This window comes from Stenella coeruleoalba (assembly GCF_951394435.1).
Source record: "Stenella coeruleoalba genome assembly, chromosome: 8".
NCBI classification, from domain to species: Eukaryota; Metazoa; Chordata; class Mammalia; order Artiodactyla; family Delphinidae; genus Stenella; species Stenella coeruleoalba.
Window position 1 is genome coordinate 37712001 of NC_137154.1, and position 15997 is coordinate 37727997.

General features: G+C 38.8%; 1 protein-coding gene across 1 annotated transcript in view; it reads left to right on the forward strand.

Annotated features, from left to right (window-relative positions):
* TPH1 (tryptophan hydroxylase 1) overlaps positions 1 to 15997 on the forward strand; it is a 41291-nt gene that overhangs the window by 10172 nt on the left and 15122 nt on the right. Inside the window, exon 2 of the mRNA XM_079929258.1 lies at positions 14191 to 14325. Within this exon, the coding sequence (XP_079785384.1) occupies positions 14209 to 14325 (117 nt within the window). The 5' untranslated portion in view covers positions 14191 to 14208. The remainder of the gene's footprint in view (positions 1 to 14190; positions 14326 to 15997) is intronic.

The following is a 15997-nucleotide window of genomic DNA, read 5'->3' on the forward strand; positions in this document are numbered from 1 at the left end:
GTTTTGTAAATAAGTTCATTTGTATTGGGGAGTTCCCTGGTGGTCCAGTGGTTGGGACTTGGCACTTTCACTGTGGTGATCTGGGTTCAATCCCTGGTTGGGGAACTAAGATCCTGCAAGCCATGCGGTACGGCCAAAAAAAAAAAAAATGTTCATTTGTATCATATTTTAGATTCCACATATAAGAGGTGTCATATGGTATTTGTCTTTCTCTTTCTGACCCACTTCACTTAGTATGATAATCTCTAGGTCCACCCATGTTGCTGCAGATGGCATTATTTCATTCTTTTTTATGGCTGAGTAGTATTCCATTGTATATATGTACCACATCTTCAAAATAAAACCCCATACCCATTAAGCAGTTACTTCTCATTTTCCCCCGCCAGCTCCACCCACCCACCCAACACTCTGCCCTTGGCAACCACCACACTGTATTCTGTTTGTATGGATTTACCTATCCTGGATATTTCATATAAATTGAGTTATATAACATGTGACCTTTTGTGTCTGTTTTCTTTCACATAGCATAACATTTTCCAGGTTCATCCAAGCTGTAGCATGTGTCAGTATTTCTTTCTTTTTTATGGCCGAATAGTATTCCATTGTATGTATCTACCAGCTTTTTTATCCATTCATCCATTTTCGGACATTTGGATTGTTTCCTTTTTTTTTTTACTATTGTGATTATTGCTGCTGTGAACATTTGTGTATAAGGACTTGTTTGAGTGCCTGCTTTCAATTCTTTTGGGCATATACCTATAAGGGGAATTGCTGGGTCATATGTCAATTCTCTTTTTCACTTTTTGAGGAACCACCAAACTGCTTTCCATAGCGGCTGAACCATTTTTCATTACTACCAGCAATGTACAAGGGTTCAAATTTCCCCACATCCTCACCAACACTTGTCATTTTCCCAAGTTCACTTTTGAATATGTTAAGATGACAGTGTGTCATGGAAGTGGAGATATAAAATAAGTTATTGGATATAAAGGTCTGGAGTTTAGAAGGGAGATTTGGGCTTGAAATATACATTTTGATGTTGTTAGCATATCAAGGATGCTTAAAGACATGAGAGGGGATGACACTGACAAGGAAAAGCGTATGGACTGAGAGGAGAAGTGGGCCTAGATCCTTGCGTAGAGGAACCCTGAATATCTGGAGGAAAGAAAGGAGGAGCTGGCAAAGAAGATAGAAGGATCAATTTAAAGGTACCATCAAGCCAGCTTAGCACGTGAGAAACTGGAGATTAGGATGCATCACCTGTCAAACATGTTCTGCTGAAGATCCAGGCAGTGTAGTGAGGTTTTTTTGTTTTGTTTGTTTTTTTACCATCCGTGGAGTCAGTACTTCTAATATCTCAAAAGCCACATCTCAGGGTCAGAAAACTTTTGCCATAGATTCTACAGATCAAGATGATAGGAGCAACATAAGGAGATACACAGTATCCCATCTGGGTACCACCCAAAGCTTCTCATTTTGGTACAAAGATGTTCATGTCCTAATTTCTGGAACCTGTGACTGTTATTTTACGTGGCAAAAGGGACTTTGCTGATGTAATTAAATTAAGGACTTGGAGATGGGGAGATTTTCCTGGATTATCTGGGTAACCACAAAGTATTCACAAAAGTCACATGTGATAGAGGAAGGCAGGAGAGCCAGAGAGAGATTCAAAGATGCTACACTGCTTGCTTTGAAGATGGCTGAAGGGGTCATGAGCCAAGGAATGCAGGTGACCTCTAGAAGCTAGGAAAGGCAAGAGAACAGATTCAGTCCTGGAGCCTCCAAAAGGAACATAGCCTAGCTGACACTTTGATTTTATTTTTGTTTTTTTAATTCTGCTAAGATATAAAAATAACCTTATTTGTTCTTTCAAAACATATATATTATCTTTAGCTTGTATTGTTTTCTAACTTATTAACCTTGTCCCTCTACTTACATAATAAAAAGCTCTTCAGGCAAGAAAGATTATTAATTCTCCTCATTTCCTTCACAGTACCTAGCAACACACTGGGAAGATGCCAGACACTCAGTAAAATTTACACAAGATGTGTAACATGTAGAAACTCAACTGTTCTTTACAATCCTTCCTCCCTCAGCAAAAGGTGTTTCAAAATTGTGAAAACACAATAGCTAAAAATGGAATTTTGTGGATATCTAAAAAACAAGAGATGCAAATATTTTTATAATCCTTTTTGCCAACAAAAAGTAGTGGAGGGAAGTATGAATTTACTAACTCAAAACACAGAGAAGGAGACATGGATAAAGGATAAGAAAGCACTCATGTTCACTGTAACACTACTTTTACATAAGCCAAAATGCAAAAGAAGGATATAAAGATTACAAGTGAAAAACTGAAAAAATGCTCAAGACTACAACACATGCTTCAAGTGAAAGTGATTGTGGTTATGAATAATTTGAAGAGCTTGATTTTTTTAAAGAGGAAAAAAAGCCTTTTTCAGAAATGCAAAACACTTCAATGTTTGTTTCAGAGAAATTTCACATTATAATTGAAGTTGAAAGTCCCAGAGTGTTTCAAACTAGTATAATATAATCAGGAAGTTTTATGTTAAAAACAAAGCCAAATGGACTATAAAAAGTAAAACCACACAACACTCATTTTGTTCTCGGTTAGTAAAAGTAGTATTTTATCTGATTCTTAACAATGTTACCAGTCCTTCACTTGAACACAAACGAAATTGGTCTGTGTAAGTAAGTTGACAACATTTCTTTTTTTTTTTTTTTTTTGCGGTACGTGGGCCTCTCACTGTTGTGGCCTCTCCCGTTGTGGAGCACAGGCTCCGGACGCGCAGGCTCAGCGGCCATAGGCTGGCTCACCGGCCCAGCTGCTCCTCGGCATGTGGGATATTCCTGGACCAGGGCACGAACCCGTGTCCCCTGCATCGGCAGGCGGACTCTCAACGACTGCGCCACCAGGGAAGCCCAGTTGAGAACATTTCTTATTCTTGACTTACTTCAAACATTTCAGGCAAATTGAAAACAAAGTGTGAATATGTAAAATTGAATTTCATCTGAATTAGTTGGAGAATCTAAATTGACTGCTTATATTGTTAACTTTATTAATGACTCCTTAATTAGCAAGGCTTTAAGTACCTGTAGTTTGAGGATTAACAGATATTAAAAATAAGTGTGAAGTAACCCCATTTACAATATCAGGAGATGATAATGATTTTGTAGAGAGAAACAAGGTCTAATAAAAATAATCTAGATTCCTAATACCACTTACTGACAATCACAGCTTTATATCATGCTAAAATTACATACGTATCTCCTCATTAGCAACTAATCTCACTCTTCTTGCCAAACCAATTATGAGAAATTTTCGGACTGAAAGGAATTAATAGGACACTTGGACCTCTCTCAGTCTTCTCATGACTCAAGTAATTAGTATGCACTTGAATATAAAATCCAAATTGACACCTTGATTTTAGATCAGTGAAATCCATTTTGGATTTCTGACCTCCAGAACTGTAAGATAATAAAGTTGTGTTGTTTTAAACCACTAAATTTATGGCAATTTGCTACAGCAACAATGGAAAATGAATACATTCACTAAGACTGCTTCTTCAAGTGTCTTGATTAATTTACCTCTTTCTAAACTTCCATGGAAATGTCATTTTTTCACTCTGTGGTATCGGTTTGGCATTAAGAAGTAACGAAATGCTTCTAATTAGGCAAATATATATATTTCTCCACTGATAGTTCTTTCTCTGTGCCTTGTCAGAGTATGTGAATTTAATTTAAATTGTATCATTGAGTCCAGTGAAAATTCTTAATTGGTGGAATTCCAGGCACCATGCTGGAGAGGTTTTGGGAAGGGTCAAGGTCATGTTAGAATTCTGTCAGAGAAGTGGGAAAGCACACCCAGATGCCTGGAGTCTCTCCAGGGTTGTGGGAGTTGAGTATGCTCAGAGAGGCTCAGAAAAGATTCCTGCTTTGCTCAGTCCTTCAAAGTGACCTTAGATGGGATTCATTTATATCAACTACTCAAGTGTCTCCACCTCAGGGCCAGTGCCCAACCTATTCTGATTTCCTTGGCAATGGATTCACTGAATTACTTGGACCAATCTCTCTTCTTTAACAGAGGTGGTTCACGCCCTCTCATAGACCCAACTTTAGGAAAGCCATCTTCCACCCCAGCTTGGTTCTGAAAGGTCTCTCTACCTGGCCAGTGATTTTCATGTTATTGTAGTAAGAACACCAGATTTAAAGTCAGAATACTTTTGCTTGATTCTTGATTCTGTTTACTAGTCTGTGCCAGAAAAGGGTCATAGAGCCTCCCTGAGCCCGAGTTTCCTTATCTGTAAAATGAGGATAATATTTACCTCATAGAATTATTATGCAGATAAAGAAAAATGCGTTTGAAAGCAGTAGATGTCCTGCATTTTATTTATTTATAAATGTATTTATTTTATTTTTGGCTGTGTTGGGTCTTTGTTGCAGCGAGCGGGCTTTTCATTGCAGTAGCGTCTTTTGTTGCGGAACATGGGCTGTAGGTGCGCAGGCTTCAGTAGTTGTGGCTCACAGGCTCTAGAGCACAGGCCCAGTAGTTGTAGCACATGGGCTTAGTTGCTCCACGGCGTGTGGGATCATCCCGGACCAGGGCTCGAACCCATGTCCCCTGCATTGGCAGGTGGCTTCTTAACCACTACGCCACCAGGGAAGCCCCTGCATTTAAAAATATATCCATATTCAGCAGTGAAAAGGAACAAATTACTTACAGACATGCAACAGGATGGATGATGTTCAAAAGCATCATGTTAAGTGCCAGGAGCCAAAAACCACACACCATATGATTCCATTTATATGACATTCCTGAAAAGGAAAAACTAGAGGGACATAACATCAGTGGTTGCCAAGGATTGGATGTTGGGGGAGAGAATTGAAACAAGGGAGCTTTTTTGAGATGATGGAAATGTTCTATATTCTTATTGCTTGATGGTTACACAACTGTATATGTTTGTCAAAACTCACAGGAATGTACATCTCAAAAGGGTGAATTTTACTGTGAGTAAATTATACATCAACAAAGTTGACTTTTAAAAACTCGAAGCAAAAAATGTTCTACAATATAATGTGTTACATATATAGTCCTTTAGGACAGGAGCTTATGGACTGAGCACTCAATCAATAAATACGCTAGTCCAGATTTTTGGCTTCAGTGCCATGTTGTTCACATATGATTTTCTGTTAATATAGCATGCTCATCCATTTGCAGCTTTAAAGTTTCTTTAATTGGAAAGGTACTGAGCATTTCCCTTCTAAAAACGTCAAGTATTGCTTTGCCTTAAGGAACAAGGGAGGTCACCAAGAGAATGATGAGGCAGGGCTGGACTATCAAATAACCTAGAAGCACAGAGATATCTGGGAAGTGGAGGGGGGTTGAGGGGATTCCTGCTTTGGTCGCCAAACGGGAGAAGCAGTACAAGCCTACGAGATGTCATATGTCAATAGCGGATGTTATCTTGTTTTGGAGGGAATTTCCAGCTCCGTCGTTTAATATTAGTCAGACTTCTGTAGTTAAGGACGGCCTAACATTAGCTTAATTAAAACACCAGTCAGATACACGCGAAGGCAAAGACGTGCGGCTCTCGGCTCAGGCTGGCTGGGACCGTCAGCGCCCAGAGGAGGTCAGCTCCCTGGGCGCTCCCCCAACCCGGCAGGCGAACCCCTTTCTTATTGGCCACTGCCTGGCCACCTCGGGCGCCCATTGGCCGGCCCCGACGCCTGCTTCTATAAGAGGCGGGCAGCGCGAGGCTGTGGGCTGACCCAGCTCACTGCTAGCAGCGCCCGAGGTGAGTGGGGTTGGCCCCTTCTCACTGGGACCAGGGACCACCGTCGCGGATTTGGGGGCACTGGGCTGGCTCGAGGAAGAGGCAGGGTCATCCTCCAGGAGGTAAATGCCCGTGGGGAGCTGGGCCTGGGAAATCAAAGTCGTACTCCTGTGGTCACTCACTCTTCTCCTTTCCTCTTACCCTCTTTGGGGAGAAAAGACACTAATTTTGAGGGCTTCCCCTGTGCCAGAAACAGGCTCTTTACATGTCATCTGATTTCACCTCCCCAGCAAACCCTGTGAGGTAGATAGTTCTTGAATTTTACAGATGAGGAAACTGAGGTTCAGAGTTGAACCCAAGTCAGTGTGATTCCTCTATGCTAGCAGAAACAGACACATTCTTCTTTCTCTTCTCCGTCAAATGGCAACATCTCATTTTTCCTTCTCCTCCTATAAAGGGAACCTTCCCTTAGACACCCTCAAAGAAAAGGGAGTCTCTGAGGCAAAGCCTTTCAACATCACATCTCCTCACCTCCACCCCAACATGGGACTAAGAGCTGGGGTGCAAGGTTACAACTGACAAAGAAGCATAGGACCTAGTAGTTCAGAGCCTGTTAATAGTCCAGGTAAGTTTAACCTTGCCTCTGACCATTTGGTTTTCAGGAGTTTCAAATTAACTCCCCACTGATGCTCTACTCTAGTTGACTTGGGGGAAGAAGACTAGAGTCGAACTTTCTAGCCCAGTGAAAGTTTGTGCCTGTCAGTTCTCAAAGAAGGATGGAATTCACTTATTTGGTTTAAAAGTAGAAGTGAGCACAGCTTAAATTAACTATAAATGGTTCTGTAAAGCTATAATCTGTGGCCTGTGAATCTGATCACTGGAGTTCATTTGTACACGTATTATTATCATTAGATTATCTTCAGGCAGGGATGTATCTTCTATTTCCATTTTCTTTGCTGGTGCCATTATTTCCTGAAATAATGCTTTTCATGTTTTCTTTTATATTTCATCTTTACTTTCATCCTCTTTCCCTTCCCCCATTCAGAAAAGAAAATCAAGATTCTCTGGAGGATTCTCTCCTTACACACCAGTCTTTCCCAAAGCTTTTAGTTCTGTCTTCAAACAGCATCCACGCTTTCAAAATACTTCAATTCGATAGTGCTTTGTGCTTCCTAGATCATAGAAATTTAAATTACACTGTTACTGATTAAACTAAGGGGAGAAAAGAGTTAGTCAATTGACCTCTACTATACTAAGGGGCTGTTGATCTTCTGACAGACTTCTTGGTATGTGTTCCTTATTTCCAATGGCAGGTCCTGCACTTTAGTCAGGTCAGGAAACTCGATAGGAGAATGACTTCCGGCCTCTCACAGAAAAAGGGGAAGTACCAGTTGGCATTGGCTTATTAGAGTATTGCTTTAAAAGTAAAATATATACTTCTTCATGAGACATGGATCCAAACAAGTGCGACCCATTGGACACTTCGTAGCCTTTTATCTTACCAGGCTAGTACTGTGGGGTTTGCCCGTGAAGGAGTAGGAGGGGGTAGGTAGCCAGAAGAGGGAAAGGAAAAAAAGTGATGGAGGAAATAATGAGGTTCTGAAAGGGGTTTGGGAGTAACGATAAAGACAGAATAAAGACGCTTAATAAGTTCTGTCTATCAGGCCAAGCTGTGGCCAAATTTTAGTAAAGGTCAAAGCCTTGTGCTCTTAAGCTTATTTTGGGGTGGGTGTAGGGGAGGGGTGAGAATTCTTTTCTTCTAGTTTCTAAGCAGAAGTTCCTTTTGAGAAACTTCATTCTTAACATTGACTTAACAAGAGGGACAGGAATATTTCCAAATCTCAATGTAAAATGCCTTACTCATCATAAATATTCCATTCATGTATCCTTCACCTTCCTTTGCCCCCACCCATTAGGGAAATGTTGGTGGCAAAACTAGATCCATTTTAGAACCAGGGGAAAAAGAGAATTATGAACCCCAAAAGGTTGGAGTTAGATTAGCCATGGCTATTAGTACCTTCTTATAATGGCTCCTGCCAGGGGAGCTTAAGGGTCGGTTTTGAAATGTGAAAGAAAATCTTGATATAGTTTTATATGAAGAGCATTCTAAGCTCTGAGGGATCGTTGAAGGATGACCTATCAGGAGATCTGAAATTCTGTCTGGTAAATTCTGTTACCACCGACTGGCAAAAATCACTTTTCTTTCCTGTTCTCTGATCCTTGCTCCCAGTTGTTAAAGTTTGCTTACATTATGAAAATAGTGGTAGACCAGGAAATAGGTTATATTTGCAGAATCCTTTTACTCCAGCGGGTTATGGTGACAATATGAGGGAAAATGGGGACTCAGTAAATATAGGCTGATTCAGTAAATTGTACTTTGGAGTCTTCATCTGTTTGTTTGCAAAAGAATTGCTAAATTATTCACTTGAGATTTGGAACTTAATACACTTGCGTTTCAAAATAAATAAACTAATGAAACTGAAAATCACCTTAAGACAAAAGAATACTTAAATGTTAAGTCATAACACAACCTTTCCATGTGCTTGTTACTATAAGAAATTACTATAAGAATTAGGTTTATAACTATCTTGTGAATGCTTAATTCCCAGGGTAAGAAAAATTTTTAGCCAGGAAAGTTTAGAATGTCCACTTTATTACATTTAACATTTTCTTTTTATGAAGATTGGGAAATTTGGGATGCACTTCCCATTATTAGAGCTAATATTTATTGAGTACTTAGTGTAGGTCAGCATCTGTTCTAAGGGTTTCATATATTATACTCCTCCTCCTTATAGCCACGAAATTGGTGCTAATTAGCCTCCATCCTTAATTTTGCAAATAAGGAAATTAATGCACATAGAAATTATAGCTTGCCTACATGGATTTGTAGTTGGATTTATTACTAGCAATTTGCTTTATTATTTTACATCTCTCTTATTGTTGGCAACTGTATACTATAGGACAAAGTCACCCATACTCTGGAAGAAAAAAAAGTGCATGGTCTTTGAGTGATGGTTAGACACGTAAGAAATGTTTCCAAAAGTTTTCACATCTCCAAAAGCATTTTAAGAATGCGTATCTGAGACCATCCCTGAATTTTTAGCCCCAGAGCCACCAATTCAGAATTTCCTGTGTATAATTAAGTTTACCTTAAGAAACGGTCAATTCCTTTGAAGCTGAAAATCTCTCTTAGGATGTCTTGCTTCCCATCCATAAATCTTTTCTGTTCAGAGACTTAGGGACGGGCCAGAAGTCATCTCCAATCATCTTCAGAATCTCATGGGATATTGGTCATGGGGTTGGAAAGTAGGTGGGGTTTCGTGTGCTCCTCAGATATCATAGCCGGGATCTCAGGATACCGTTCTCTTCTCCTTATTTGGTCTTACTGGAAAGTCAGCCTCTCCTCCTCCCCTTCCCTCATAATAAATCTGTGAATTCCTTGGAGGCAAACAGTCTTCTTTGTTTTTTAATCTTTACTGCCCTAACACTGACTATGGTATGTCAATGTGCTTGGGTTGAAATTTCATTTGTTTTACCATTAGTAATCATTTGAATCACAGAAAAATCCACATTATTATTAAGTTTAACTGGTCATTTGGTTTTAAAGCATTTGACATAGAGATGGTTTTAGTTGTAGAGAATAAATTGACACAATTAGAAATATCTAAGCAGTTTTGATTTTAAACTCAATGAATCAATAAGTATTTGTTAAATTTTGAATTATATATCTCAGTCTCTTCTTGGTGCCTGAAATAGCCTAGTTTCCTCTGTGGGGAAAACACCAGAATACCAAGTAACATTATGTGTTTTAAAATGTATAAGGGGGCTTCCCTGGTGGCGCAGTGGTTGAGAGTCCACCTGCTGATGCAGGGGACATGGGTTCGTGCCCCGGTCTGGGAAGATCCCACATTCCGCGGAGCGGCTAGGCCCGTGAGCCATGGCCGTTGAGCCTGCGCGTCCGGAGTCTGTGCTCTGCAACGGGAGAGGCCACAACAGTGAGAGGCCCACATACCGCAAAAAAAAAAAAAAAAAAAAAAAAAAAGTATAAGGGAGTTTTTGGATGCCATGAGTTTCGGTTAACTGTTTGGTTACTTTGCTGTATTAGAAAAGTTAGGTAGTGTGCCCAAGGTCATACACTGACAAGTGTTAGACAGTGATTAGATATTTCCTTACACTGTTTTGCAGTGTAAATAAGTGGTTGAGAGATGCCAAAGTAGATGTCTAGTTCATCTGAGAAGTCAGCTTTCAACTAGATCCCAGGAATTTTGTTCTACTTTCTGAACATTTTTAGGGTAATGCTTGTGAAATTAGATCCATATGTTAACATTCATATTTCCAAGGACACAGTTTTATTTTTTAATTTATTTTTTATTTTTTTAATACATCTTTATTGGAGTATAATTGCTTCACAATTCTGTGTTATTTTCTGTTGTACAACAAAGTGAATCAGCCATATGCATACATATGTCCCCAAATGCCCTTCCTCTTAAGCCTCCCTCCCACTGTCCCTATCCCACCCCTCTAGGTCGTCGCAAAGCAGTGAGCTGATCTCCCTGTGCTATGCTGCTGCTTCCCACTAGCTATCTATTTTACGTTTGGTAGTGTATATATGTCAATGCCACTCTCTCACTTCGTCCCAGCTTACCCTTCCCCCACCCCCGAAGGACACAGTTTTAAATATGTGTTCTTACATTCTCTAGCTGTGTCACCATGGACAGGTTAGTTAGTTTCTCTGAGCTTCAGTTTTCTCATTTATAAAATGAATATAATTCCTATCCCCCTCCACCAAGATTTTATGAGAATTATATGGGATAATATTAGTGCATGATATATATAGACATTTGACAAATATCGGTTCCCTTACCCACCTCTTGGGTTGCTAAGAATGGATGGAATCTTGTTAGCATAGAGTGGGAATTTCTTTCTTATCTCCATACTATCTGAACTTATATGTAGAAGTCCTTCAACTTAGTATGTGCCTGATAAATATTTGTTAAACAATTCCAAAGCTATCAGAAAGACCGAATTCTGAAACAGAAAATTGTATTCCATTAGCAGATTAGTAGCAGACTATTGTTTATTACCATACAGTTGAAAATTACTGAGCCATATTTGGTACTTTATACCCTCTATCAAGCCAGATAGGGCTCTTGGGGATGCCTCTTATAAGATACCCCAAATGTTATACAGTATGGGTTAAGAAAAAGGCTTTATGGCAGAAAGAGAAAACTCACAATAGTTCTCCGGTCAGAAGGACAGAAATTCATGAAGCTCCTCATTTTGATCATCCTATAGAAAAGCATTTCAAAGCCAGGAATTTAGCTTAATGGAAAACTACCTTGTCCTAACTTTTCTCATTTAGCCTTTGATCAGACTTGCCATGGTCCTGAGATGGGTATTTGGATGTGCATAGAAGATCAAGTCCAAACTCCTCTGCATTAACTGCAGAGCCTTTTGAAGGATCTGGCCCCACTTACCTTGCCTACATGATCCCTCATTGATCTGTGGTTGGTCACCTCCTCATCCTTTGTCTTTCATCTCCTCATGGACTCTTTCCTCTTTTTTCTTTAAGACCTAATTCAAACACATCTTCAGTGAAGCACCTCTGAACACGTACCAGAATAATTAATCTAGCCACTGCCATCACGCCACCATCTGTGTTCCTGTTACAGTGCTTACCCTTCATTCTCTTTCTATGAGACTTTTAGTTCCCTGAGGGTAGGGACCATGTCTGTAATCAATCTTTCCTTCATTTATTCATTCAGTGACATCTATCCAGTCCCTGTTACGTGCAGAGACTGTGTTAGGTACTCACAATGGTGCATAAAAGCATACGTGATCTCTGCCCCCACAGAGCACACAGGCTAGTTGAAGAGGCAGACACAACCATATACAGAGCTACAGCTGCACCTGCGACTGTTGTTATGAATGGGAAGTATCTGGTGCCATGAGAACCAACACTAGGGGTTGACTTGGGGGGGTCAGGGAAGGCTTCCACGAGTAAGGGAAATTTGAACTGTAGGGGACTGGAACACAGTCTATCTGGCTTCAAGCCCTCGCCATCCTACTATACCTGCTCTACAGGCTTGGATCAACGCATGAGAGCAGGTGAAAGGCAGTGAGATCGGTTATGTCAATTTAAGTTGTTAAAGGTTAACTCCACTAGAACAACAGCATGAAACTGGGTAATTAGGGAGAATTAATAACCCAAAGAAAACGAATAACCATAAATCTTCAATATGCTGTTTCCATTTATTAATCCAAATCTTACTTCTCAAGTGTCTATTTCTCAACTGAGAGTCACCAGTACAAAGTTACCGTACCCTACATCTATCCTCCACAATATCCTCACCTCCCCTATAAAGAAGATGTGATACATATGTATAATGGAATATTACCCAGCCATAAAGAGGAACAAAGTGGGTCATTTGTAGAGATGTGGATGGACATGTGGATGGACCTAGAGTCTGTCATATAGAGTGAAGTAAGTCAGAAAGAGAAAAACAAATATCATGTATTAATGCATATATGTGGAATCTAGAAAAATGGTACAGACGAATCTATTTGCAGGGCAGGAATAGAAATGCAGACATAGAGAACGGACGTGTGGACATGGGGGGAAGCAGAGGGTGGGATGAATTGGGAGATTAGGTTTGACATAAATACAGTACCACGTGTAAAATAGATAGCTAGTGGGAACCTGCTGTATAGCACAGGGAGCTCAGCTCAGTGCTCTGGGTTGACAAAGATGGGTGGGATGGCGGTGGGGAGGGAGGTCCAAGAGGGAGGGGATAGATGTATACATATAGCTGATTCACTTCACTGTACAGCAGAAACTAACACAACATTGTAAAGCAATTATACTCCAGTAAAAAAATAAATAAAAAATTAAAAAAAGGAAAAAAAATCCTCACTTCCCCCAACACACACACACACACACACACACACACTTGGCACTTGTAGGCCAATACTAAAAAGACTTAAGGGCCAATGTCCTAGGGGATTCCACCGTCAGAGAGAAAGTAGATACTTATATGGAACCAGAATTCTCTGGGCTACCAGCTATTCTTCTAGTCCACCTGTGTCCAGAGCTGTCCAGGCTCTTAAATTTACAAATGAAATAGGAGGCCTTGTCCCTGTTCTGAAGAAGCTTGCTGTCTTGTTAGAAGACATTTCACATATATGAGTGACACATTTGAGGAAGCCATTCAAGACCCAGTGTAAACACAATGAACAAATGACAAGGATGTGGAGAAAAGGTAACCCTTCTGCACTGTTGGTGGGAATGTAAAGTGGTGCAGCCACTATGGAAAGCAGTATGGATGTTCCTCAAAAAACTAAAAATAGACTTACCATATGATCCAGAAATTCCTCTTGGGTTTATACCCAAAGAAAGTGAAAACACTAATTCAAAAAGATACATGCATCCCGATGTTCATATTATTTTTAATAGCCAAGATATGGAAGCAACCTAAGTGTCCATCAACAGATGAATGGATAAAGAAAATGTGGTATGTATGTATACATGCATATATATGCATACATATACACACACACACACACACACAATGGAATATCACACAGCCATAAAAAATAATGAAAAAAGAATGAAATTCTGCCATTTGTAACAACGTGGATGGACCCAGAGGGTATTATGCTTAGTGAAATAAGTCAGACAGAGAAAGACAAATGCTGTATGTTATCACTTATATGTGGAATCTAAAAAAGGAAACAAGTGAATGAATATAACAAGAAGAACCAGACTTACAGATATAGAAAACAAACTGGTGGTTACCAGTGGGGAGAGAGGGGGATGAAGGGGCAAAATAGGGGTAGGAGATTAAGAGGTACAAATTACTATGTATAAAATGGATAAGCTACAAGGATTATATTGTACAGCACAGGGAATATAGCCAATATTTTATAATAACTTTAAATGGAATATAATCTATAAAAATATTGAATCACTATGTTGTACATCTGAAACTACAATAAAACCCAGTACAATAAAGTGCTAAAATTGTAAGGGGAGAGGAGGTAGGCTTTCATAGAGAAAGAGTACCCAGTTCAGGCCACAACAGTCAGGAAGACTGCAAGCAACCCATGGGGTTGAGTCATGCCCTGAAAGGATTGGATTAGAAAAAAAAGAAAATTACTAACATGTATTGTCTGCCTTTTATATTCTAGGCACTGTGCTAGGCAATGTTTTAGCTTATTGTGGTCTCATTACAGTTTTGCAAAGTATATATGTACATCCATGTTTTACAGATGAGGAAACTAAAACTTGGTTAATGTTATCAGATATTGTCTGTTTCAAATATTATCTATGCTACCAAATATTGTCTACAATGTACAACTTTTTTTTAGAGCTTTCTATTTTCATACTTTATTTTTAGAGACATACACCAAATTCATCATGATTGAAGACAATAAGGAAAACAAAGATCATTCCTTAGAAAAGGGAAGAGCAACTCTCATTTTTTCCTTAAAGAATGAAGTTGGAGGACTTATAAAAGCACTGAAAATCTTCCAGGTAAGCAGTCTCTGTATTTCTGCATAAAACTCTTATAAAATGGGTCTGTAAGATTATTTGTAAATTCTTCAGAGGTGGACTACAGAAATGTTTTAAACACTTAAGTTTCTAAAATACTGCTCGATTCTATCAAATGGGCAAAGGATACAAACAATTTATAGAAGAGGAGGTACAAATAACTAATAAAGAAATGGGGGAGGAAAGATTCACTTTACAGATTTTGAAGAAGTAAATTTTAATTTTATTTTAATTAAATGAAATATTGAAATTTTAATGATATTATTTAATGATACATTAATAATATATTAAATGTTATTTTTTTATATAGCAAAATAACAAAGATTCTACAATTATACTACTCCATACTGTTAAAGCTTCAATGCATTTGGCACTTAAATACACCTTTGGTGTGAGGGAAAATTGATGTGATGTGTAGGGAAACAATCTGGTAATATGTATTTTGAGTCTTAAAATGTTCACATATTTTGACCCAGTAATTTTACTTCCATAAATCTATCCTAAGGAAATCAGGGTCAGTCAGTTAGAACAGGAATTTTTACTGAGTACTTACTAGGTACAGCACGTCCTGCTAGATATGAAGGTGTGTACCCTAACAAAGCAGACACAGTTCCAGCCCTCACAGTTTTGTATAATCTAGTGGAGAAGACAGACACTAAACAAATAATTTCAGTAAACAAATGATTACATGTGTGTAAACTGACCTGAAAGAGAAGTACCAGGTACTATGATAGCATTGAACTGGGAGACCTAACCCAGTTTAAGAGACACAAAGATTTATTTATAAGAATTAAAAAATTATAAACAAACTACTTGTCCTAAGGTGTGCGACAGGTTAAATTATACTACTAGAACATCATCGGTATTAAGCTTGTAGCCCCTGAAGGCGGGCCACCTGAGTTCAAATCCTTGCTCTGTCACTTATTGGCTGTGTGATGGTGGGCAAATTAATTAGTCTCTCTGCATTTCATCTTAGCATCTATAAAATGAGAACCCTACCTACCTCACAGGGTCACTGTGAGAACTAATAAAATTAATATATTTCAAGTGCTTAGGATAGTTCAAAGTAAATTATCAATAAATGTTAGCTGTTTAGAAATCAGATTTATATCCATATGATATACTGTTAAACAGCAGTTTGAAAATAATATTTCAAAGAATTTTAAATTCTAAATGTAACAAATAGTCTAGAAGAGTTTGTGATAAAAAGCACCAGTTTTTTACCCAGCACCTCAGTTCCACTCCCTAGAGGCAATCTCTTTTAACTATTTCTGTTCTTAGTTCTTTTAGCGGTGAATTTATAATGTCTAAATATTGTCCTGATCTGAGTTATCAATTTACATGGTATTTATTTACTCTCTATTGTGAATGATACTGATACTGATACTTCCGTCCCTTCTTCCTCCTTCTCCTCCCCATATTTGATAATTACGTGATTACTGCAAGCTCTTCTTTTGATTACCTTGGAGTCTTTAAATAGTATACCTGTATTTCTTCCATCAACTTTCTTTTTTATTTTGTCTTTAATCAAATAATACTTGTGCATGGTTTAAAAAGTCAACCCCACACTATAAAGCTTATAAAGAAAATAGCAGTCTTCTGCTTCATCTCTCTTCATTCCTAAATTCCATTTAATTTTTATGTTGACCTAGGT